The sequence below is a fragment of the Pleurodeles waltl genome, chromosome 10 (assembly GCF_031143425.1).
Source record: "Pleurodeles waltl isolate 20211129_DDA chromosome 10, aPleWal1.hap1.20221129, whole genome shotgun sequence".
In the NCBI taxonomy this organism is placed as follows: Eukaryota; Metazoa; Chordata; class Amphibia; order Caudata; family Salamandridae; genus Pleurodeles; species Pleurodeles waltl.
In genome coordinates this window covers 862416747-862442000 of record NC_090449.1, presented here as the reverse complement: position 1 = coordinate 862442000, position 25254 = coordinate 862416747, and the positions used below count along the sequence as shown (strand labels likewise).

Sequence of the window (25254 nt, the reverse complement as noted above, 5' to 3'; positions counted from 1 at the left end):
AACCGTCCCACGCATCCACAAAACTACAACCGGCGGCAGATCATTCTCACACCTCGCCGCCAAGACGTGGAACACTATACCCACCCACCTGCGTCAGACCAAGGACCTCCTTAACTTCAGGAGACTTCTCAAGACTTGGTTGTTCGAGCAGTAGCAGCACCCCTCTCTTCCTCCCAAAGCGCCTTGAGACCCTCACAGGTTAGTAGTGCGCTTTACAAATTCCTTGATTGAATGTTCTCCAAAAACCTTCAAAGAAAGGACTCTGAAGCCTCTGTTCCCGCCAAAAGCCGACTTCTAAAGTCACCACTGCATCCGCCATCTCTGACCCAAGATGAAGTGGCCCACTGGTGCCAACAAGTGTCCAAGTCCATTATCTGCCCGCAGGCCCCACTCTCCTGTGGCTTCTGTGGTGGGAGAAACCCAACGCCTAAAACAACCACTTCTCCCATCGCCTACGGCCCAAGTTGAAGTGGACCCCTGGTGTCAACGAGGTTACCCAGCTCTCCTGAGCTCGAGTCCATTTTGGTTTCACCTCTCCTGGACTCCCCGATGATGACTACAGCCTCAGACCACAGGACATCGCAACCGCCAGTGCTCCGGAGTGCAGAAACCCGACACCAAAGGACACCTCTGCACCCATCGCCCCTGACCCGTGGAGAAGAGGAACAAAGGTGCACCTACATCCCCAGCACCTCAAGTTTGTAATCTACCTGTTGGTTCACCCCGACTGCCTTCCTGGCCAGAGCCTGCAGCCTTTTTTCACAAAGACTATCTCCATTGAAATACACTGGGCAGCCAATGCCATACTACACCTCTGCACCCGGCCGCCCAAGTGCCACCCAGAGTGACCTGTTGGTGTGGTCCAGATCCTTGTCCAACACTCACCTCAAGTCTCGGAGATTGGTCCCGTAAGTCATCATACTGTACCTGATTACAGAACTTGTTTTTCCTCCCATAGGATAACACTGCAGAACTCAGAAATTGCAGTGTCCACTTTTTAAAGTGAAAAGAATTCCTATTTAAAAACATACTTACCTGAAGGATTTCTTCCTGATGCCTAGACATATATAAAGATACCTGCTAGTTTTATGAATTGCTGTGGATCTTCTTAAGTTGTGTGCCCATTTATTGACTATTGTGTGTATTTGTAGATGTCTCGCACTCCTCTTTGTTAAGCCTAAGGCTGCTCGATGACACTACCCTTAAATTAAGCACTTTGGGAACCCCTTAACCCTTTACACAGTATTCACATACCACAATAAGGGCTAGCTTCCTACAGGTCAGCTGACGTTTTCCATTTGTTTATAGCAGGTAGAAGCTGTCACAAGGAAAGGCCATGCAACTGGGAATCCACATGCAGCAGAGAACCTAACAGTTCTATTCTTCATGCTGCTGTCCCCATACTTGTGATCTTTGATTCAGAGAAAGAGATACCTGCCAGAATCTTCAACTTCAGAACAATGTATCTCATTCAATAAACTGGGAGACTCGTAGTGAGGCATTTTTACAGGTGGGTGGGGGCAACCTCACGCCATTGGTACTGCTAAAATCAGAAAACAAGTACTGCTGTCAACAATGCCATTGGTGAACATCTAAATGGGTACAAGTACATAAGTACCATAGAGAGCAAAACATAATGTGCATAAGAGTTTGGGACTTTTCAAATCGGTAAAGCAGATGCATTTAGCATGTTTCAGCTCATTTATTTACCGTTATAGTTAATCAACACTTTTATGGTGTGCAATCTGCCATTATTGTTGAAGCGCAGCTACCAAACAATCAGCATAAACATTTTGTTTGCCAAAGCTGCAACTTTGTGTCAATTTCTATCAAACTGTACTGGTATTCAAGCAATACAATTTAAAAACACCATAGTAGCTTAAGAAACAGTACAGCAATTCAGAATAAACAACATTCACTACAGAAACATCAATTTCTCTTCTTAAACGTGTTGAGTAGAGCCACCCGCACATTACTACATGTTTCAAATCAGTGTACACAGTATCACAATAACAAGGTGGTAATTCTTTTGATTATTTTAATAAATATTGCAAATGTGTCTTACCTGTCATCCCTAATGCGATAAAACATCCCATACCCATCATGAACCATAGGGACAACAGCTCCATGAACAGTGGTATAGCCAACCAGACTAGTCGAAAGGGCAAAGTTACCCCCACCTCCGCTGTGTAACAAAATGAAGACGAACCCTTTAGCAAACTAGGAAGGATGTAATGAGGTTACAGATAATTTGCTCAGCAATGGTACTCAGTCAGAAGTAATACAGTAATTTATTCATCTCTGAAAATGGCAGCACAGGGTTAAAAACAACAACAGTATATAAACGTGTAAATTTATTTTAAAAATCATTAAGTGTCCTACCATACGTCAGTTTGAAGCATTATCTTTGTTGGAGATACCACTCCGCTCAATTCACGGCTCCTTGGTTTCCCCACAACTGAAATACTGGGTGCAGTGAAATTGGGACCGAGTTCCACCTGCCAAAATTCAGGTGGCACTCGCGGCTGGAAAACAGACTGGTGATGAGCGAAGACGTGTAAACAAACGCAGAAAGTCTACGCCTGCATGCTACTCCCCATTTTTTGATTATTTTTGTGTAATGGCGGAAAGATAACTTCAAAACCACATGGAACTCCCAGCTGGAGACTGGCCTGGAAATAAAGGAAGAGGTGGAAAGAGATACACCAAACACACTCCAGCATGTTTTCCCCATTATCAGATCAATATTGAGCACTGGCAGGATAATGGCGGGACTATATCACACAGTACTGGTAATTAAGTTCTCGCAATTAACGTGCCACTCATGACCGTTCCTCATGGGACATAATTATGGGCAAAAAAAAGACAGATTTTCATTTACACCAGTTTTCTACATGGCAAGGTTTTGTCAGGTCTCTGTCAGGGGTGGAAATTAGAATAGTGCCATCAGATTGGTAGCACCATGCTTCCGCACCCTCTTGTAATTGGTGGCTGAGAGGTGGGTGGTGAAGCACAGATGGAAGGAGGTTACCAACTCCCCCCTAAAGAATATTATTATATAATACCCCTTAAAGATCAGTAAAGACGTATTTCAAAAGAAGAACCTGGTAGACCACAAGATGCCATAAGGCTAAAACGTAAGAATATATACAGAATACTCAACATTAACCAACACGCTGATAACTAAGAGATTACATGAAATGCATAATACCAGGAAAATTAGCAGCCTTACAAGAAAAAAAATGAAAATGTATTATAGAAAACTGGATGCCTAACTGAGGGTTGGGGGTGGAGGTGTGGGTGTGGGTGTGGGAGGAGAAATAAACCTCAGACAAAGTTAATCAATTTTGTGCCTAAAAAGTCCAAGCACTGGTAAAGCCAACAGCTCTTGCCAGTAAAACGCCAAACTACTGACTTTCCAATGTTTGTTTGCATTAACATTAGCGGATGTTAAAATGGCTGCCAGAGCATCACAACACATATACAGGTGGACACAAGCGTGGCCATCCTGGAGTGGGCTTTGTATTAAAGACAAGGCATTCCAAGCTAGCTGCAAATGTATATGTGTCTGTAGACAATTCTTAGTTTTTAATTTAGCCCCTATATGCTCATGAGGAAAGCAGAGCACTTTACAAATCAGGATAATAAATACATAAAAATTAAGAGACCTTTCAACTATAGTTGACAGCCATTTTAGAACAGTAGATTAAAAGTAAACAATGGAAGTGTGCAGGAGCACGAAAAAGATAGAGAGTGGTCAAGCAGCACTTTGCAGCTGCTGACATGCCTCATACAAAACAAAACAAACAAAACAAGCACTTGCAATGCAAAAGGTGTCGCATATTTAGAACAAGTTAATTGTCATCTTTTGACAAAAGTGCCCACAAGCAAAAAGGAAAGAAAACGAGTGGAAACTGAGAAAAGACGACTTGGCAAAATGAAATAAAGTTAGCTTTAAAAAATGAAACTTTTTGTCCTGCTGGGCACGTTTTTGCCAGTCACAAGCCTTCTGTTTGAGGGGCACTGGAAGTAAAAAAAAAACAATAGTACCTCGATGATATTGAGAGCAGCGGACGGACACTAATTAGGATGAATCAATTAGTGTTTGATCCGTGCTCCACAAAGAGAAACAGAAATGATGGCAGGCGTGCCTTGAAGAATTACGAGGCTGTAAAGAAGAGTGCCACACAAACCAAAAAACGGTGAGCAACAGGCAAGCGAGAAGCGTGTGCTAGCGCATGCACTAGCAGGCTCGACCCAAAAAAAATAAAAATTAAAAGGGTACTAGCATAGGCAGAAAAGTGGAGCACGAGGATGCAAGGGATGAGCAGGAGAGGTTAACCAAATTATAGCACATACAGGAGCACTGACATTTAAAAACATGAATGAGGGGGCAGGCAACTTGGAGGGAGATACAGAGGAGAAGCAAGGAAACACATGCAGTCCCGATTGAGTGTGGAACGGAAAGGAAAACAAGCACTGGTAAATTCAATATGTATGGCCTCAATGTGCGAACAGATGCCAAAAGCACCACAGAGAAGGATGCAGACTATTAAAGGATCAGGCCTAATGCAAAGTTGTAATGACTGCTAGCATCAAGATTTTCTTAGACATTTGAGTATAAGGATTAACAAGCAGACGGGTCTGACCTACGTAATGTAGCCTACCAAACTAATGTGGCTGTGAGATACCAAAAATATGAATCAATACATAAAACATTCAGGAGTCTACTTTAGAAAAACACGTTTTTATACTGTCATGAGATGCTGCTAGCAACGGCCCGATTTGTGAAATATTTTCACCAAACTGTTCTCATTTTTTGCAGCTATTATTCGCCTGTTACCCTTAATATTTCCTGTGTCTTTGAAGTTGAAAGATAGTTTTGAAATGACAGGGTAGCAAGTGGGGACATTATCTATGTTGAAGATATTGAAATTCATTATACAGCTCCAGGTACAAGGTTGGTACCCATAACAATGAACACCACACAACTTACTGCAGTGACAAATTCTGAAACGCAGAGCAGATATTTGAAGCATAAGTAAAATATGCAATGTACGAGAAATATTGGGTATTGGGTTGTACAGTACTTTAATGTCATATGCTTAATGTGGTGCAGAGTTGCTGTTATACCCATCTTTTTAAATTGATTACGAACATTCATTTGGACAATCTTAAATTGAATTTATTGGTATTCTTCCATTTTATCCAATGCAACTTAATTTTATTATCCATGCCAATACGTGTGTTCACGTGTATTTTACTCGCATCATCTGGGTGAATAAATCCTTTTACACCCACTTCTACCTAAATATGTGAGCGTGAATAAAAATGGTATCAGATTACTGGTGACAACAGATATCAAAATTACTGCCAGTATAAATTTCCCAAAACCCATGACTTTTTGTAAAATGTGCCATTAATGTCTACTTGGACATAACAACATGATAAACTGGTGGAGGTGAGAGTGTCACTCAATACAGATGGTTTGTGTAAAGTTGGAATGCCGACATTGTTTAAATTCAAACTGAATGCAGAGAGTCTTGAATGTAAAATTCCTTAAAGGTTTTGGGGTTATTAAGTTTGAATAGAATATTACTCTGATGTGGTTCAGAAAAAAATAAAAGAAATAAGGCTGTTGCAAAGCAGCTTTTCCCAAGGCAGTTCAATAGCACCACTGTATCATGGGAAGATGAAAATGCCTAAGATATCGGAATGCTTGCCAGGTCCTTTTGTATCCCCAAATAGGTGATGAAATGGATGAAGTTAAATAAAAAAGCAGATGAAACACCACAGGGCCAAAAATACACATAAAAACTCTCGACATAAGCATCTCCACAATGGTAAAATGGCAGATTGGGGGATCAGAATAATTCTGTTTGTTAAGCAACTTTATACAGTAAGGAAGTGTAAATTCATAATTACGTCTAAAATTCTGAGACAGTACTATTCCTGGATACAGGTCATAAATAACAACCTGAAAATTAAGTAACTTAGACCTCAAGCAAGAATGTGAGCCTTTTTTTAATTTAACTTGTAACCTGACAATGCCCTTAAAACTGCATCATCATATTTAACAACAGTCATGGTAGTATCTAAACTGGTGGTTTATAATGGCACATCAACATTATATGTTGTTGTACAGACCACAGATCCTGATCAAAAGATGGGCAGGGTGCCAACATTGCAAATAAAATGCCTCAGAAAGAGATCCATGAATACAGCAAAAAAGAAAAGGTGATAAGGGACATTCTTGTCTGGTGTATCTTAATCAGAGGTGAGGTCTGTTAATTAACCAAGATACTGGTGAAGGTCTTCAATAAAGGGCATGCAATCACCTGATAAATCTGCATGCATGCATTCTAGTACCTCAGACGTGTGACCTGATTGAAGGTGTAGGGAAGTACCCTCTTTCTTGGCCTGGTTACCCCCATTTTCTGCCTGTTCTCAGTGTGTTTGACTGTGTTCACTGGGATCCTGCTAACCAGGACCCCAGTGACTCTGCTCTCTCTCCCTTCAAACGTGGTTACTTCAACCACTTTCACCCCACATACTGGTGCCCCCATGTAAGTCCCTAGCATATGGTACCCAGGGCATTGGGGTAGTATTAGGGGATCCCCAGGGGCTGCTGCATGTATTATGCCACCCCAGGGGTGTCCATACAAAGTGTATCTGCAGGCCTGCCAATGCATTTCAGACCAGGCATGTCTGGTATCAAACATGTTGGAATCATACCCCAATTCTGTTGCCACTATTGGAAGCATGATTCCATGCACTCTGGGTGCTCCTTAGAGGACTCCCGGCATTGCTCCTACCAACCTTCTGAGGCTTTCCGGGTAGCCCAAGCTGCCGCCACCCCTCAGACAGGTTTCTGCACTCCTGCTGCTTGAACAGCTCAAGCCCAGGAAGGCAGAACAAATGATTTCCTTTGGGAAAGGGGGGCAACACCCTCTCCTTTTGGAAATAGGTGTTATATGGCTGGGGGTGGGGGTAGCCTCCCCAAGCCACTGATATGCTTTGAAGGGCACATTTGATGCCCTCTGCATAAACCAGTCTACACCGGTTCAGGGAACCCAGTCCCTGCTCTGGCATGAAACTGAACAATGGAAAGGAGAGTGACCACTTCCCTGTCCATGACCACCCCAGGGGTGGTGCCCAGAGCTCCTCCAGAGGGTCCCTGGGTTCTGCCATCTTGAATTCAAGGTGGACAAGGGCCTCTGGGAGCACTTGTGTGGTCAGGTCCAGCAGGTGACATCACAGCCCCTTCCTGATAGGTGGTCACCTGGCTAGGTGACCAATCTCCCTTTCAGGACTATTTAGGGTTTCCTCTGGGGTGGGTCCTCAGATTCGTCTTGCAAAATTCCAGCAGGACTCCTCTGCAACCTCTACTTTGACTTCTAGCCACTGGAACTGCGACTGGACCCTCCAGAAACTGACAAGCTGCATCCACCACACATACTCTGCTTGAAACATTGTTTCCACAGCTCCTTCCAGCTTCTGCAACATTTCACCGGCTGTGCATCCTCTGCGAGCAGGAGAAGGAAGAAGGAATTTCCCTTGGAGTGAAGGAGTCTCTCCCCTGCATCCGCATGCATCAACTGCAATGAAAACCAGCTGCGTGGTCTCCTTTCATCCTGAACTGCGTCGATCTTGCATTACGGGTGGTGATCTGGAGTAGTCCTCTTGGTCCTCTCTGCTAGTTGTCCAACCTGGTGGAGGTAAGCCCTTGCCTTCCCACGTAGGACAGTACCCCCGTGCACAGCGTCTCTTGCAGCTAGCAAGGCTTGTTGGCATCTCCTCCAAGGGATCTTCAGGCTGCGTGTGGCCCCAGCCCCCAGGACTCCTTCCTGGGATGCACAGCTCTCTGCGTGCTTCTCCTGCGGCGTGGGACCCTTCTCCAGTTGTGCTTCATGGGCTCCTCTGCCACTCCTGGTTCCTCTTCCAGTGGGTCTCCTGTGGGGGCAGCTTCTTCTGTGGAGTCTCTGCCTTGCTGAGGGACCCCTTAGGACTCCATCATGGGTTGAGTTCTCCTGGACCTTGCTGGTCCCTGGCAGCTCCACTTTTGCCTCACTGCGACTTCTGCCTTTGCCAAGGCTTGTTGGTGGCTTTTCCACGCCACTGATTGACTGCAATCATCCATCTGGCATGGGACGTCGACTGCATCCTCCAGAACTCTTCAACTGCTCCAGGGCAGCATTCCTGACCGTCTTTGTCCTACCATTGACCAACTCCTGCAACCACAGTTGGGTGGGTAGTGGCTCCTGCCCCTACTGGACTCTTCTGTGACTTCTGAAGTTGGTCCCCTTCTTCCATAGGTCTTTCTCTTCAGGAATCCACCACTGGTTTCTTTTGGTCCCCTTCTTCCATAGGTCTTCCTCTTCAGGAATCCACCACTGGTTTCTTGCAGTCTTGTCCGGGTGTTGCATTTTCTTCTTTTTTTCCCTTTTTGGTGGTTTGGAGGAGAATCCAGTAACTTAATCCTTTCTTCCTGGTCATTGGGGAGCACTATGGTACTTACATTTGGGGTTTCCTAATTCCCCCAGATCCCCCTACACATTCCACTTACCTAGGTGGGGGTCCTGCATTCGCATTCCATTTTTTTTTTGTATATGGTTTGGGCTTCCCATAGGATCACTATTGTCTATTGATATTTGCACTGTTTTCTACTGCTATTTATGCCTATTTCTGATTAGTGGTGTAAGTATCAATTTGTTACCTCATATAGGATGGTTGCCTCTCTAGTACTTTTTGGTAATTGTGTCACTAAAATAAAGTACCTTTTGTTTTGTAACAGTGAGTGTTTTCTTTCATGTGTGTAAGTGCTGTGTGATTTCAGTGGTATTGCATGAGCTTTGCATGTCTCCTAGATAAGCCGTGGCTACTCATCCACAACTACCTCTAGAGAGCCAGGCTTCTAGACACTGCCTACACTACACTACACAAATAAGGGATACCTTGAGCTGGTATAAGGTGTAAGTACCTCAGGTACGTACCACACACCAGGCCAGCTTCCTACGAAGGGGTTCTTTGTCTGAAGCACAATCATACCTATAGGTGAATTAAGAGGCTATGTGCTCTGAAACAAATGTTACATTCAGTATCCAAAAGTGAAGTGGGTCGACAAGATTCACACACTAATGGACCTTTGACTTTCTTAAGAAAGACTGCAATTTCTGCTGCCTGCCAAGTGGATGTCTTATGCTTGTAGTTGCAGTTTCTCGTAAAACTTTTAAAAATGGTGGAGTGATTTGATGGAGTACTTTACAGATTTCACAGAGAAGAGAGTTCCATACTTTTGCTTTTCAGCTAACCAGGCACTTCACATAACCACTACTGTTGGACAGTTCTGCCCTAGATCGGCCTATTTTTGTAAGGCCCATCTTCCCCCAAGGGGGGGCAGAAAGCCCACTAGACAACAGGGAAGATTTTTTTTTTAAAACAGAGGGTTGGGGCAGTGCCATACCCCCACTCCGAAATAAACAGGGACAAAGTTGGTCTGCCCACCGGTGGGCAGATGGGGCAATTACCCCCGATCCACTCCCAAAGAGGGGGGCAAGAAAGCCTACTAGATGCCAGGGAATTAAAAAAAAAAAGACAAATAGTGGGGTGGTGGCTACCAACCAGTATGGGCATGGTTATGCCCTCACCCCAACTGAAGGGGATAACAGTCTTTCAGCTCTCCCCCCGCACACTAAAAGATCTTATCCCAACGACAAGCAAGAGGACATTTGATTACTTTGGGTTTTGATTTTACATTTGGGCCACGAGAGCTTGGCTAACTCTCAAAATTGTCCCACTTGGAATGGTGAGGGCTGCACTTTTTGGACTTTGGGACGCTGCCATTTAGAAAAATCTACGAGACCTAGACACATCTGAAAACTAAGCATCTGGATGAGTCCAGGGTGGTGTGCTTCACATTCACCCCGCACCACTTTCTTACCAACAATGCCCTGCAAACCTCCAACTTTGCTTGAAATCACACATTTTCCCCACATTTGTGTGATGGAACCTTCCGGAATCTGCAGGAATCCACAAAATTCCTACCACCCAGCACTGTTGCATCTATACCAATAAAAATTCTGCCCCACTTGTCAGCCTAAAAACATTTTTTTTCCAAACTGCCCTATTGGACCAGATTTGGTTCCCCTTCAATTTCGACATGTTTTTGCCTCTTCCCTGTCACAGGCCGTTCGCCCACCTACACAAGTGAGGTATCATTTTAATCGGGACACTAAGGGGAATGTTAGGTGAAAGGAAATCTGTGCCGGTGCGGTGATCTCACACAGTCATGTGGGGAAAATGTGATTTTTTAGCAAAATTTGAGGTTTGCTGAGGAATCTGGGTAAGAAAACACTGGGGGATCCATGAAAGTCACACCTCCCTGGACTCCCTCAGGTGTCTCGTTTTCAGGAATGTCTCGGTTTTGTAGGTTTTCCTAGATGGCTGCCGAGCCCAGGACCAAAAACTCACATTCTCCCCCACCCCCTAGGAAAAAACAGGTAGTTTTGTAATCGATCATTTTGATGTGTCCACGTAGTGTTTTGGGGCATTTCCTGTTGCGGGCACTAGGCCTACCCACACAAGTAATGTACTATTTTTATCAGGAGACTTGGGGAAATGCTGGGTGGCAGAAAATTTGTGGCGCCTCTCAGATTCCAGAACTTTCTATCACCGAAATGTGAGGGAAAAGTGTTTTTTTTTGCCAAATGTTGAGGTTTGCAAAGGATTCTGGGTAACAGAACCTGGTGAGAGCACCACAAGTTACCCCATCCTGGATTCCCCTAGGTGTCTAGTTTTCAGAAATGTCCAGGTTTCCTGGGTTTTCCTAAGTGCCGGATGAGCTAGAGGTCAAAATCCACAGCGAGGCACTTTGCAAAAAACAGATCAGTTTTCAATGTAAAAATTTGACGTGTCCATGTTGCGTTTTGGACCGTTTCCTGTCGCAGGCACTAGGCTTACCAACACAAGTGAGGTACCATTTTTATCGGGAGACTTGGGGGAATGCTGGGTGAAAAGAAATTTGTGGCTCCTCAAAGATTCCAGACCTTACTATCACCGAAATGGGAGGAAAAAGTGTTTGTTTAGCCAAATTTTGAGGTTTGCAAAGGATTCTGGGTAACAGAACCTGGTGAGAGCCCCACATTCTGAATTCCCCTAGGTGTCTAGTTTTAAAAAATGCATAGGTTTGTTAGGTTTCCCTAGGTGCCGGCTGAGCTAGAGGTCAAAATCCACAGCTTGGCCCGTTGCAAAAAAACAGGCCAGTTTTCTTTCGGAAAATGTGATGTGTCCCTGTTGCATTTTGGGGCGTTTCCTGTCGCAGGCACTATGCCTACCCACACAAGTGAGGTACCTTTGTTACTGGGAGACTTGGGGGAATGCCGGGTAGAAGGAAGTTTGTGGCTCCTCTCAGATTCCAGAACTTTGCAGCACTGAAATGTGAGGGAAATGTGTTTTTTTTGTTTGCCAAATGTTGAGGTTTGCAAAGGATTCTGGGTAGCAGAGCCTGGTGAGAGCCCCACAGGTCACCCCATCCAGGATTCCCCTAGGTGTCGAGTTTTAAAAAATGCACAGGCTTGGTAGGTTTCCCTAGGTGCCGGCTGAGCTAGAGGCCAAAATCCACAGCTAGGCACTTTCCCAAAAACACGTCAGATTTCAATGTAAAAATGTGATGTGTCCATGTTACGTTTCCTGTCCCAGACACTAGGCCTACCCACACAATTGAGGTACCTCTTGTCTTTCTCTACATTTTTTCCTTCCAAATGTAAGACAGTGTATAAAAAAGAAGTCTTTTTGAGGAGTGCCTTTTAATTCACATGATAATATGGGGACCTGGAATTCAGAGATGTGCAAATAATCACTGCTTCTCAACACCTTATCTTGTGCCCATTTTGGAAATACAGAGGTTTCCTTGATACCTATTTTTCACTCTTTATATTTCACCAAATGAATTGCTGTATACCCGGTATACAATGAAAACCCATATTAAAGTGCAGCTTATTTATTGGCTCTGGGTACCTAGGATTCTTGATGAACCTACAAGACCTATATATCCCCGCAACCAAAAGAGTTCAGCAGACGTAACGGTATATCGCTTTCAAAAATCTGCTATAGCTGGAAAAAGTTATAGAAGAAAACGTGAACAGAAATTGCTTTTTTATTCACCTCATTTGTTTTTTATTTTAGCTGTTACTTTCTATAGGAAAACCTCGAAGGATCTAAACAAGTGACCCCTTGCTGAATTCAGAATTTTGTCTACTTTTCAGAAATGTTTAGCTGTCCGGGATCCAGCACTGGTTTCACACCCATTTCTGTCACTAACTGGAAGGAGGCTGAAAGCACAGCAAATAGTAAAAATGGGTTATGTCCCAGTAAAATACCAAAATTGTGTTGAAAAATGTGGTTTTCTGATTCAAGTCTGTCTGTTCCTGAAAGCTGGTGATTTTAGCATCGCAAACCCTTTGTTGATGCCATTTTCAGGGGAAAAAAGCAAATGCTTTCTTATGCAGCCCCTTTTCCCATTTTTCTGAAAAAAAACACATTTTTGTTGTATTTTGGCTAATTTCTTGGTCTCCTTCACGGGAACCCACGAACTCTGGGTGGCTTTAGAATCCCTAGGATGTTGGAAAAAAAGGACACAAATGTGGCGTGAATAGCTTATGTGGACCAAAAGTTATGAGGGCCGAAGTGCTAACTACCCCAAACAGCCAAAAAAAGGCTTATCATAGGAGGGGGGGAAGGCCTGGTAGCGAAGGGGTTCAGAGAAAAAATAGTCTGAATTAGATAAAAATGAGTGACAATGTTCTCAGTAAACCTCAGCGCGAACAAGTTATGGGAATAGCAAATATTTTCCAAATGTATTACTATCTTTTATCGGTGTAATAAAGGCTAGTACAGATCTACTCCATTTTTAACATTTTCTCCTGTTTGCTCGTGAGACAAATTACAAAATATATTTCTATAATATAACAACAAAGCAGTCACCTCCTAGAGAATGCTGGGTCCTTGAACAGCTCTGGCTTGGGCAGACCTTCTTCTTGTGCAATAAGTTGAAGTCCCAAAAGATGACGGTCAAATCCTGCAATAATAGCCATACACGTGGTTGATAACAATCCAGGTGTGTCAGTACACGAGATAAAAAAAAACACTAAGCTGAAATCATGTCTAAGAAAATTAGCGTACCTTTCCCATTCTGACACTCTTTCATTAATTGGTTGTGCTTTGCAACTGCTCTTGACATGCGTTGCCGACGTTCCTGAGGCTGCAGGGAAAAGGTAAGACAAACTTTTGTTTTTTTAAATACCATCGTTTTCCAAAGACTGAAATCTCTGACACCAGAAGTGTTACGTGCCGGTCTGGAACAGAGCATAAAACATAGGCACATTGGATTTTTTTCTAATCACAATTATTGAATAGGATGTTATCCCTGGCTTTGGACATGCAGGGGAATTATATTATTTAAACTGACTGATGGAACGAATTGAACAAGCTTCTGTAGCAAAGAAATGTAACAAAAAAGCAGTTACTGAATTTGTCGAGGGTGCTGTAGGTGAAAAGGTTTGACATAAATAAAAGGAATGACTATGTAACTCTAGGAGAGTAGGGCTTTTTCCTCAGTTTGATATTTTTAGGTACCTAGGGTAAAATATGTGTAGTCAATAATGCCAATTTTCTGGTATTCCCGGATTTGAATGATATGTTTGCATCACCCTGCTTCAGAACCAATGGTTTAACTGGTGCCAAGGACAGTGCAACAGGCCTTTGTAACTCCATGCACCCATGACATGGAACAACACCTTTGTTGCTATCAGGACTGACCCATCGCTGTTCCAACTTAAGAAACACTACATGACATGCAGTGACAGGCACTTTTGCTCCCAGAATCCAGCCACCTCTCCTATCACTTGTTCACTGTGTTTGCCTTCCACTCACAGCACTCCGCTACCTTTTTGGCTACTTTCGAGTTATACAAATATCACATATATAAATACATAATGTGGAAACTAGAGATGGTTCCAAAGGTGCATTGAAGAATTCTGCAATACAGGAGCCCTCACTGTGGCACAGCCAATTCAGAGGATTGCAAGAGTTTATACGTATGCTCAAGAACTTTTGTGGAGATGCCAAGAAAGTGCGTTAAATAATTAAGCTCTGGAAATTTCTTAACTGGTAACTAGTTGCTCCGTTTTCGTATACTTGAAAAAAGCCTCCTTTTGGGTTTACATGTGATTTGGAAATCTGGGTAATCGATCATTCAACGTTATATATTAGTTCAATTTGGTTGGAATGCACTGCATTATCCCTCGAGCTAAATCTTACTCTTTTAAATGTACTGGCATAAGACTGATGGGCAGGGCGGGAGGCCACAGAACCCCCTTTCCAAGAAAGCAGAGGGACAGCTCAAGTCAGTGCAACACGATAGATGGGCTACAAAACAGTTGTTCGAGGCTACTCAGTCTATATCGGGAGTTGTAGGCAAATGCAAGGAGAAACAGCAGGAGGCCAGAATGAAGGGGAAATTCTGAGTCTAGCAAAAAAGTCACTCGGCAAATAATGATTTTGAAATCCCTCACATCCTGAAATTAAAAACTGGAATAATGCATGCTGGCTGAGAACAAAGCAAGAGCACAATATTTTGCCACACAGAAGAGATTATATAAAGTAGAGATTACATACAGTAGAAGATAAAGCAGGAAGGTTCATTGCTTGGATCCTCCGGCATAAGGAGGGTAACACATTGGTGGGTGTAATAGAGAAGGGGCGTGGTCTGCCAGTAGCGGGCTATGCACAGGTAGCGAATGCGTTCGCATATTACAACAAAGCTTTGTATAAAGCCTGATATGACTGTACAGAAATAATTGTCAACTCCAATTTTTGAGACAGAAGCCAAGGACCTTTTATAAGAACCAATCATAGAAAAGGAAGTACCAGGGGCCATTAAGTAGTTGTGAAATGGCAAAATGTGCGGTGCCAATAGCTTCCATGGAGAGCTTTTTTAAAGGCTGTGAAGTACATTGATAGTGCCATTGCTCAAAATGTTTGAAAGATCTAGTGAAAAAAAGAATACCAGCTAATATGCAAATGATGAAAATGGTTCCCATACGTACCAATGAGAAATCAAAGACTGAATGTTTTTTTTGAGGGCCAATATCACTTTTTAAAAGTATTGGTGATGTGCTTCAGTGAGGTGACAGTAAGCTTAGGCCACCCTGACCAGTCACTTAAATGAATCATCAAAGGCAGTATGGCTGCATGGAATAAACAAAAAGGGTCACCAAGCCAACAGTGGCTCTAGCGCCTGATGTGGGCAAGGTCTTTGACTCTCAGGAAGGGCCCTACATTCTTGTGTTATTGGAAAAGATGGGCTTCGGTCTATAGATTCTGTCATGAATCCAGTTACTCTATAAGTCCCCAATGGCCAGAGCCAATGTAAAAGCAGTTTTTTTAGACCCTTTGAGCTGAGGACAGGGGAAAAACAGGGATGTCCTCTCTCACCACTACTGTCTGTCCTGGAGCTGAAGATTTAGCTGGGATGTTCCTACACGTGGTCGAGGTTCTCTTATATGTGACTGATGCAGATAAAACACTGAATAAGATACGACATACTTTTGAGATGTAGAGTGTCATTCAGTTTCACGGTTAACTGGGACAAGTTGGCGTTATACCCTCTGACACCATGGCTACTGGGAACAATGGACACAGTTGCCATTTTAACTTGGAAAGGTAAGGTTCTACATACCTCATTATTCGCATCACTAGGGATGAGGGAATATTTCTGGAACAAAACCTAAAATGCTTAGAAGATGAATTTAAGGAAAACGTGAGGCATTTGCGAGCCCATCTCCTTATAAAAAAGATTGTACTTCCCAGGGTAGTATATGACCCATAACAAACGTCATATGAAATTCTACAAGTTTAAATATTTTATTTTGTAATGCGAGGGAGGACCCCCCCAGAAAAGCAGCGGCCAATTTTGTTGCCGAGTGTAGGACAGTGGTGTGGCCCCCGACAGAACTCTGTTTCGCTATTAAATGTGCCTTTGCTCCACAGCCGGAGGCGTCCTTGCAAGTTGACAAACATGCATTTAGCAGACCTGGATACCTGGCAGGTTCATAAGGAGACAAAAGAGGAGTGAGCAAACAGGACGGCAAGGCGATGCCTGATCACTAGTAACACACCTCAATTGTGGTGTGACAGTCTACGGTAGCTGAAATGCCTGAAAGGCTTTACCTAAGGGGCAGCACTGATATATAAACACTGTCGACGAATCATTTGCTCAGCTCCAGCTGCAGTCTTACCTACTGAACTCAGAGTTCTTTAGATAAATGTAATTCAGTTCTGCTGTTGGCACCTACATGCCCGTTGGCATGGTACTAGAGGACGGATCCCCGCTGGGACACAGGATCCTGTCTGAGCCGTTGCATGAGAACGCAATTTTGTTGATATATATAAGGCCTTGATAAACAACACAGCAGTCCCATTTAGGGCAAAATGGGCGTCACTAATGACTCAGACTGCGACGAGTCTGCAGTGCCACAAGCGGCGGCCATAAGGCCAGGATTCAAACTGGTGCAGATTAAAATAGTATTATTTATATTTGGACGACTATCCAGACAAGTGATGCTTATAGGTATCTACGGTGAAATGTCCCCATTCAGTTCATAATCTTTATTCGGCTACACCAAGAGTAAGCCATAAAAGCAGATAAACAATAAAATACAATCAGACAATGTTGGACTTTTTGCCTTACACAGGGTCATCCCAAGTCTTTTTGCCTCCTTCCTCCTGGTTTTTCTGACCTCTCGCTGTTGGCTCTAGGACTCTGAGCACTTTATCACTGCTGACCAGTGCTAAAGTGCAGGTGCTCTCCCATCTAAAGTTGTTATGATTGGCTCATACCTAATTGGCATATTTAATTTACCTATAAGTCCCTTGTACAGTGGTATCACTATACCCAGGGCCTGTAAATTAAATACTACTAGTGGGCCTGCAGTGCTGCTTGCGCCACCCACTGAAGTAGACTTTTCAAACCTGTCTCAGGCCTGCTAGCGCAGGGCCTGTGTGCGCAGTTTCCTGCCACAGGGACCTGGCATCTAAATTTACTTGCCAGGCCCAGAACTCCCCTTTTACTACATGTAAATCACCCCTAAGGTACGCCGTAGCTAGCCCTATGGGCAGGGTGCCATGTATGTAGAAAGGCAGTAGTGGTAGTGGTAGTAGTAGTGACAAACAGCCTAACTTGGTGTCTCACTGCTGTGAGTGCTGCCTTTTCATAGGATTGCATTAGAAATGCCCTGCCTTATATGTAAGGGGTATTGTCTGATTGATGAGGGGTAGCGTAGGCGTGTTTGGTATGGTTGTGATGGTGATAATAAATGCTGCTTACTGGTGTGGGTGTATTTTTTATTACTATCACAGAAATGCCACTTCTAGAAAGTGCGCATTTATCTGTGCTTATGCTATGGTCTTTTGCAGCTTGACTCCAATCCACGTCTGGGCAGAGGGACAGTTGGGGCTTTGTGCATACTTTTCAGACAGCCTGTACACAGGGAGGGTGGAGGTGTCACAGAGGTGCATCTGCATACTGAATAGTCTTCCTGGGCTGAGAGAAGGGAGAGGCGGGGCACACCTGCATTTGTAAAGACTGTGCCCTGGCCTCACACAATAGGGCCATTAACCCCCCACTGATGTTTGGAGCCTGTGCTGAAAGGAGAGAGGGGGCACTCCCAGAACCAGTTGTAACTGGCTGGAACCTCCTCTCCCTACCATTGTAAAACACTGTAAGAACTGACTATAAGTACAGGGGAATTTCCCCCACAATTTGGAGACTCTTGGAATCATCTTGGAACTGGACATCAAAGGCTGAAAGGACTCACCAGGAACCGCCATGGACTGCTGCTGCTGTGCTGACCTGTGACCTGCCTGGTCACTGTGAAGGACCAGGCCACATGCTGCCTTTCCCTTGTGCTGGCCTGTAGCTGGGGCCTCCACCTGAGGACCTTGTCTTAAGATTCTGCTCCCCAGGGGCAGGTTGCTGTGGCCCCTGACCCCTGTATCCATTTCTTCATGAGGGGTGCTTCTCCGTGGCTGCGGCTGCCATAGCGCTGATTGCTGCGCGCTTATGGAGCCTTGGGAGCTCGTAGGCTCCTTGCTGCATTGTGCCCCTTTAAATAAGATCACCGCAGCGGGCCGGGAAGCTGGAAGAACCCTCGCGCACCGCATTGGGTGCAGGCGAGTGTCTGCTCGGGCCCCAGGAGGGGTCTGATCTTCTTGTGGCTTCACGGCAGGACCAGGGGAAGGCACGGGGAGCGCCCCCTTCCCCCTGGCCTCTGCGTTAGGAGCAGGACGCTCCTCTTCTGCTGTTAGGTAAAACGGGCATTATTGTGCCCCCCCAGCTTGGTGGAAGGGCCAGTGGAGGCCCGGGGGGCCCCCAGAGATCACGGGTCCCGGGAGGGGCCTGTCATTAAACCGGAGGGGGTGTGTGGTGCCCCCCTCCAGCCCTAAGTTGTTTTTGCTGGCTTTGGCCCCCCTCATGAGGGCCGGATGAGGCCCTGGGGGGCCCCCAGTAATCACGGTCCCCAGAGGGGCCTGTCTATAAAAGAGAGGAGGTGCATGTTGCCCTCCTCTGTCCTCAGAGTATAAGGGAGGCCCCCATTTTGCGCATAGGAGCGCCAGGGGCCCCATTGTTCGCCTTCTACGCCCTGGAGGTGCCTCCATCCAACCAGGTACTGTTTAAAGGACCAATATAGTTGCAATCCAAAGTTCTTTCTACAGACTTTTGTTTGATTCATATTTTACCTACCTGCGTTTGATGTTTTTACGTATGTGTATGCATATGTTCCTTTTACGGACATGCTTGCTAATATGTTTTCCTAACTTCCCATATATTTTCTAATGTTCCTACTATGGGCATTAGGAGTAACCGGTGTGTAATGTGTGACTACTGCTAGGTTGCAGAGTAACTAATGTGTAACGTTCTGACAACTGCTAAGGTAGCAGGATAGTACTGATATGTGATGTTTGGTCTGATAATTGCCTTGTGTACAATACAGTATATTTTCATATGATCTGGTGTTGTGTTTCCTTTGTGGTGGGGATATTGCGTCACGTGGGTTGCGTGTGTTGTGCAAACGCTTTACACATTGCCTCTGGGTTAAGCCTGACTGCTCGGTCCAAGGCACCAAGGGGGTGAGCAGGGGTTATCTTGGACGTGTAACTCCCTTGCCCTGACTAGAGTGGGTAAGTTCTGCCTGGCTGAGGTGCATACCCTAGCCAACCAGAAACCCCAGACAATACATCAGTAAGGTTTATAAAAATTTAAAATCATAAAATAAATAAATTATCGTACTGCATTCTGACACCATTTACAAAAATACAGTAAATACTTTAAACAAGTTTTTAAAGTGCAATAAGACGTTTCCTAATATGTATTGCTTTTAAGATATAATGTGCCACCCTATAGCACACATTTGGGGAGTCTAAGGCTAACGGGAATCCAATGCTTCCTGGTAAGTTCTTATATTAAGTTAATTAAAAAGCGGTTTGAGGTAGAAGCTTTTAAGATGTTCGTAGAATTTACAGAATAAGACAAAATGCAATGTGCATTGTTTGCTAACTGCATCACAAGGGCATCTAACTGACTCTTGTGGGCAATGCCTAGTTTGAGGAAATGCTACTAGGTGGTGCGCAATGCCCACTCTTAGTCTAGTTAAAACAAACCAGTGCTGCATGTTGGTGACTATGGAAAGAAAGCCAAACCTACTTGCATCCAATGAGTAAGACAAGTAAAGGCCCAAAGTGGTTTTACTAGATTCAATTAGTTTCCTATCGTCCGCCTTATCTGCATAAAAGTGTCCTTAATACATTTTTTAGATAGTGACAGCAGGTCCTCTAGTTTAGGTTTTATAGATCTATTAAAAACAGATTTAAAGGAGGAATCAATAAAAGCTAGCCATGGTATACACATGGCGTAATCCAACTTCATACAGTCTAATATGAGATCTTTTGTAAAACCAGTGGCTTCCTTAGACCTTATGCTGTGCCATAAAAGCAGAGGTCTCACCTGTAGCACATCTTCCAAATAATGTATGCCTATTTCTTGATGTGTGATCCAGTTAGAGGCTGAGGTGGGTAAACATAGCATGCATTTTAGAAAACAGTTCTCCTCTAGTTGTAGGGGAGCGCTTTTAGCGTAACCCCACACCCCTGCATCATATGCTACAGCGGAAACAATTCTACACCTGTAAATGTTCAACATAGTGCCTAAGGGACGTCTCCCTAGTTTACTAGCAAATCTGAATAGAGCACCTGAATTTCTTCTTAGCTCGCTCCTGCCTGAACAAACCAGCTGGTCCCACTGCCCATTACTAGAGAACAATACCCCTAGATAATCAAAGCAATTGACAGTACTAATTTCCATGTCCTGAATGTAGAAACTCCCACATTTATTTACTTTCTTGCCACGTCATAATACATTTTTTGGATTCGTTAATTATCATACCCTTTCATGACATGAACAGTTCAAATCCGCACATTAACTTCTGGAGCCCCATGGGTGTTCTGGAGATCAGGACATCATCTGCCTAAAGTAGGGCAGGCACACGGCGTCCGGCCACAAACGGGGGATCAACCTGTAGTCCCTGCAAATGTTTATCTACCCCATTAATAAATAGGGAGAATAATAACGGGGCAAGGACAGAACCTTGATGGATACCTCTTCCTATCTTGAAAGAGGTGGTGCATTCTCCCAGTTGGCCGAAGCGAACTTTGCATGTCAAATATCTATATAGGAGAGCCAAAGAATTGATGATATACCTTGGGGCACCCATCTCTAATAATGGTGGCCAAAGGAGGGCATGTTCCACTAGATCGAATGTGCTACTGAGGTCTGCAAAACATTGATATAGATCACCTTTTTAGGCCTTGGTGTACTTCCCTATAATTAGGTCATTGCTCTATGGTACCTAATCCTTTCCTAAAACCAAACTCTACAGGGGATAGGATGTTGTTTTCCAAGACCCAATCATTTAATCTTACCAGAATGATTCTACTAAATGTTTTCAGGGAAGAATCCAACAATGATATTGGTCAAACGTTTTCAGGGTCGGGCTTCTTATATATTGGTATAATAATGGAGGTGTACCAGGACAACATAATGTCACCAGATATGGCCCAATTGAATAGTCTGGTCAGAATTGGTACCCAAAAATTGGTGTTATGTTTAAAAACATCCACTGGTACCCCATCAGGTCCTGGGGCCTTACCCTCAGCGCTTGCTAGAATGGCAGAGTAAACTTCATCCATAGTAATCTGTGGATAATTGGGTGACCCCAACTTGATCTGCCCAATTAAATCTGCAGACCTAGTACCTTCCTTGGAGACCTCCGAGTAGTGGGCCACCAATGTTGCACAAGCTACACTTGATCCCAAATGTGATGGCACCCATTCTGAGAGGAACGGGGCATTAATTGTTTCCCAAAAAATTTAACGTTGTTAGTTTCTGTCACCAGGGCTAGTTTAGACCATGCCTCTTCCCTTAGTTCTTTCTTCCTTTGCTCCTGTGCCTTCTTATATTTTACTCGGAGTGACTTAATTACTATTGAGTCTCTAGAAGTTGTTTGCAGGGCTAATTTAAGATTCCCCCTGGCTTTTTTTACAGGCATGGCTGAACCACCCCTTATTATACATAGGCCGCCTATGTTGTGGGTTATGAGTCAGGAGCCCCTATATACAAACAGCAATTATACAAAAAATCTTAGTAACATTGGGCCGGGGATTTTAATATCCAGCCTTGCCCCAGCACCCTCTCTTGGTCCTGTGGGCTCACCACCCCTGATGGGACAGGGTTTGACCATTTTTGCCCCAATTAGTATGGGGAGGCCCTTAATTTGATGCTGTCCACATTTGATTTAATGCTTATGGAACGTAAGCACGGAGATAACGGCAAGATAATCCCAACTCATAAGGGCCCCAACTCATCCTCGGTTATAGACCATATTATTTTGTCATCCTTTGCACTAAATGGCTGTGACACACCCTATACGAAGCTGACCCTACTTAGTGATCATGATCCGATCATCGTTCCAACATTTTTGGGGGGGCCAAGGGATGTGTTTTATACTACCTCTAATCAGGTTGAAGTACATAGAACCACTGGGGTGAGACGAAATGGGAAGATATCGAACCTCCTGACTTTCTGCGGAGTGTCATACGTGGCTGCCCGCAAGAAATTGGTTATTGCTTACAGGAGGATATCGATGTCCCCATTCAAATATGCAAAACCCTTCTGTGACTTGGCACACCAGTGAAGGAGATGAAGGTTAACCTGGATTTGTGGCTTCCACACTTATATCTGTTCTTTCACCAGTAGGTGAAGACTTTCGAGTCTTTGCATACATTCAGTAATGCTGTGCCATAATTAATCCAGTCCAGATTTTCAAACCACCGACCTCCAGGAGTGTATCTTTTTCTCCCTAACCTCAATCCTTTTTTCCCTAAGTACAGTTTCTCTCCACAAACCTTGAGACATTTACCAATGGGCGAGATAAACCACTGGTGAATGGAGGACTGGCCTCAAACTCTGCAGGCCCCATTCCTTGGTTGTGACAGAACCAATACTAGACCACAGCGATTTAGGCTTATTGAAGGGAGATTTAGTTGATTATAAGAGAGTTCCCCATCAACCAGATTACTAAGGCTATCTGAATGGTCAGATCTGTATTCACTTAGGAATCTCATTGGTTGCTAAGTATCATCAGCGAATATATGGAAGCAGAAAGTTAAAGCCCTGTGACAATACCATAAAATAAGGTCCAAAGAGGACTAACTATCACCAGTGATGCACATCCTTGAGTTTTATGTACTGAGGAATCATAGACAAGGTTTTCAAGCCTTCCAGAAGAATACTGTACACCAGATTTCGAAAGCCACTAACACACTGAACAAAACTAGAAGAGCCAAGACTTAATGATTATGGAATCCAACATCACATACTTTACCAATCTGAAGGCCCAGAAACCGTGGAATACTCTTCAAAAAGTGCTAAAATTGTATTCATATTCAGAAGAGGCCTTCTGTTTGTCCGAGTCTGCCTTTATATACCTCTCCCAAACCTTCCAATGTGGAGTCCCAAAAGTCACGTACCTGTACATACACTGAAGAATGTGATATATGCACTGTCACCTTTACACATGTATATTTGTCTTGCACCTTTCTAATCACAGTTTTTACTGTTTGATGATAAAAGCTATTGTTAAACTTTTGAAACTGTTCTGGGGGAAACACGCTGGAAGGTTGCCTCCACTCCTTTTCTACGAGTTTCAGGTTTTTTTTCTAATGGATGCTACTGTGTACCCTGTCTAGAGGCCATTCAGTCAAAGATATTTTATTGACAGAAGATTCTTCACAATTGGTGAGACACATGCATGTTTCAGGACTGCAAACAAGGTGCTAATCTTCACATGACTATCAGCCATCTGTCAGGATCTCTCAATGCCAGGGTAGACGAGCTCAGCAGATGTTATTTGCCTGGATTGGCATCTATTACCAGAGTAATGAAAGGCTCCTTTGACCAGTGGGGAGTGCCCTGGGTAGATCTCTTCACAGCCCTGAGAACATTCAGTTTTGTGTCTTTTGCTCTCTGGAGTTTCCACTTCAGTGTATTCCTAAGAGATTTTTTATACTATTCGTAGGTTCCCTGATGATCTCTACATGTTTCAGTCGCTGTTTTTATATCCTGATGAAGGTCAGGAGGGACATCATGTTGGTAGCTATACACTGAGCTTGGAAGCTCTAATACTTCAATCTGCTGATTTTCAGCATTAGTCCTCCACTTCGCCTCCCCTACAGGAAGACCTGCTATCCTAATAACATAGTAGGGTTCTTGACACAAACAACCCCGACCAACATCTTTATGCATGGAAATTGAATGGAAACCAGCTGAATGACTTGGGCCTATCTGCAGACAGGGTGGATGTGAATTTAGTTGCTTGCTGCCCACCAGGACCATCTGGTGAATCTGATTCAAGTAAAGCTTTCTTATGTTTTTCTATTTGTTCTGTCTTTGGCCTGGCAAAGCATTGTTGTGGGCACTGTTAAGGGTTATTTTTTAGCCTTTCAGTATTTGCCGGATCAGCCCTTGTTGTTCAAATCACTATTTGTGCGCTTTTTCAAAGGGCCAATGTATGTATTTCCTGCTGTGCTTTTAACTATGCCACAATGGGTCTTTAACTTGGTGTTTATGTTCTTAATGTGCATTCACTGTAGTTCCTTGAGACTCCTAACGTTTCAGAACACCTTCCCCATTGCAAACACTTCTGTTTTCCCTATCAGTGAATTGCAGACACTCTCAGTGTCTCAGTGCTCCCTTCCTCATATCACCTTCTTCCCTGACAAGTTGGATCTACCGCAAAGTGGGGTTTCCTTCCTTTCCTTGTGGGGCTGTTTATAACAGTCCCTGCGTTTTTCTCTCTGCCATGTTTTTCTAAGGTAGAGAAGAGGCTCTACTGGATGGATCTGAAAGAGCACTATATCGACTAGACCAACGAGCATCGGGTTAACAACTTCTTTCATTGAATTCCCCGGAGCAAAGGGAAGGACAACTTAAAAACTGACCTTATGCAATTGACTGCCCTCTCGAACAAGATATGCTATTCCTTGGCAGACAAAGTGCCTCCTGTGGGCTTTCGGGCCACCAAAGTGGCCTTGGCTAGGGTTGTACCATTGCTTGACATCTGTGTGACTTAAACACAGGAAATCGTCCTCACCCTTACCAGGCACTATGATGTAAAAACAGGTCCACAGAGAGGGACCTTTTGCATGCTTGGTCCTGCAAGACTTCCTGGTGTAAAGTCTACTCCTTAGAACTATCATCTTTTGAGGGACTCTTTTGGGGTCCACTCACAAGTTGAGGAATCTACAGTTAGATGCATCCACCCAAAGAACAAGTTACTTACTTCTGGTAACACTAGTTCAAGTAGAAATACTATCCAACCTTAGATTCCTCACAGCCCTCCTCCCCATTCAGTGAAGTGAATGTTTACATGCTAATAAAGCTCCATGTTAGATTCTGCTTCAGTTTCTGGTTCTCAATCTTTTACTGGTGCTCTGGGTCTAAGAGCCCAGATAGCTTTGTTGTTAAATCACGTCACCACAAGGGAGTACGTCTAAATACAGCTATACACTGTCACTTATACAGCTACAGAGGAAGGCCAACCCTGCTGCAGTGCACAGCCATGCAGGAACAATTGCTAAAAGGTT

The 25254-nt window shown here is 44.0% G+C and overlaps 1 protein-coding gene across 3 annotated transcripts in view; it reads right to left on the bottom strand.

Annotated features, from left to right (window-relative positions):
- Positions 1-25254, bottom strand: part of LOC138261973 (peroxisomal carnitine O-octanoyltransferase-like) — a 278490-nt gene that overhangs the window by 13870 nt on the left and 239366 nt on the right. For all 3 annotated transcript variants that reach the window (XM_069211574.1, XM_069211573.1, XM_069211575.1), the window contains exons 14-16: positions 13180-13258; positions 12982-13075; positions 2066-2185 (exon numbers count right to left, since the gene is read on the bottom strand). In XM_069211574.1, the coding sequence (XP_069067675.1) occupies positions 2066-2185; positions 12982-13075; positions 13180-13258 (293 nt within the window). The remainder of the gene's footprint in view (positions 1-2065; positions 2186-12981; positions 13076-13179; positions 13259-25254) is intronic.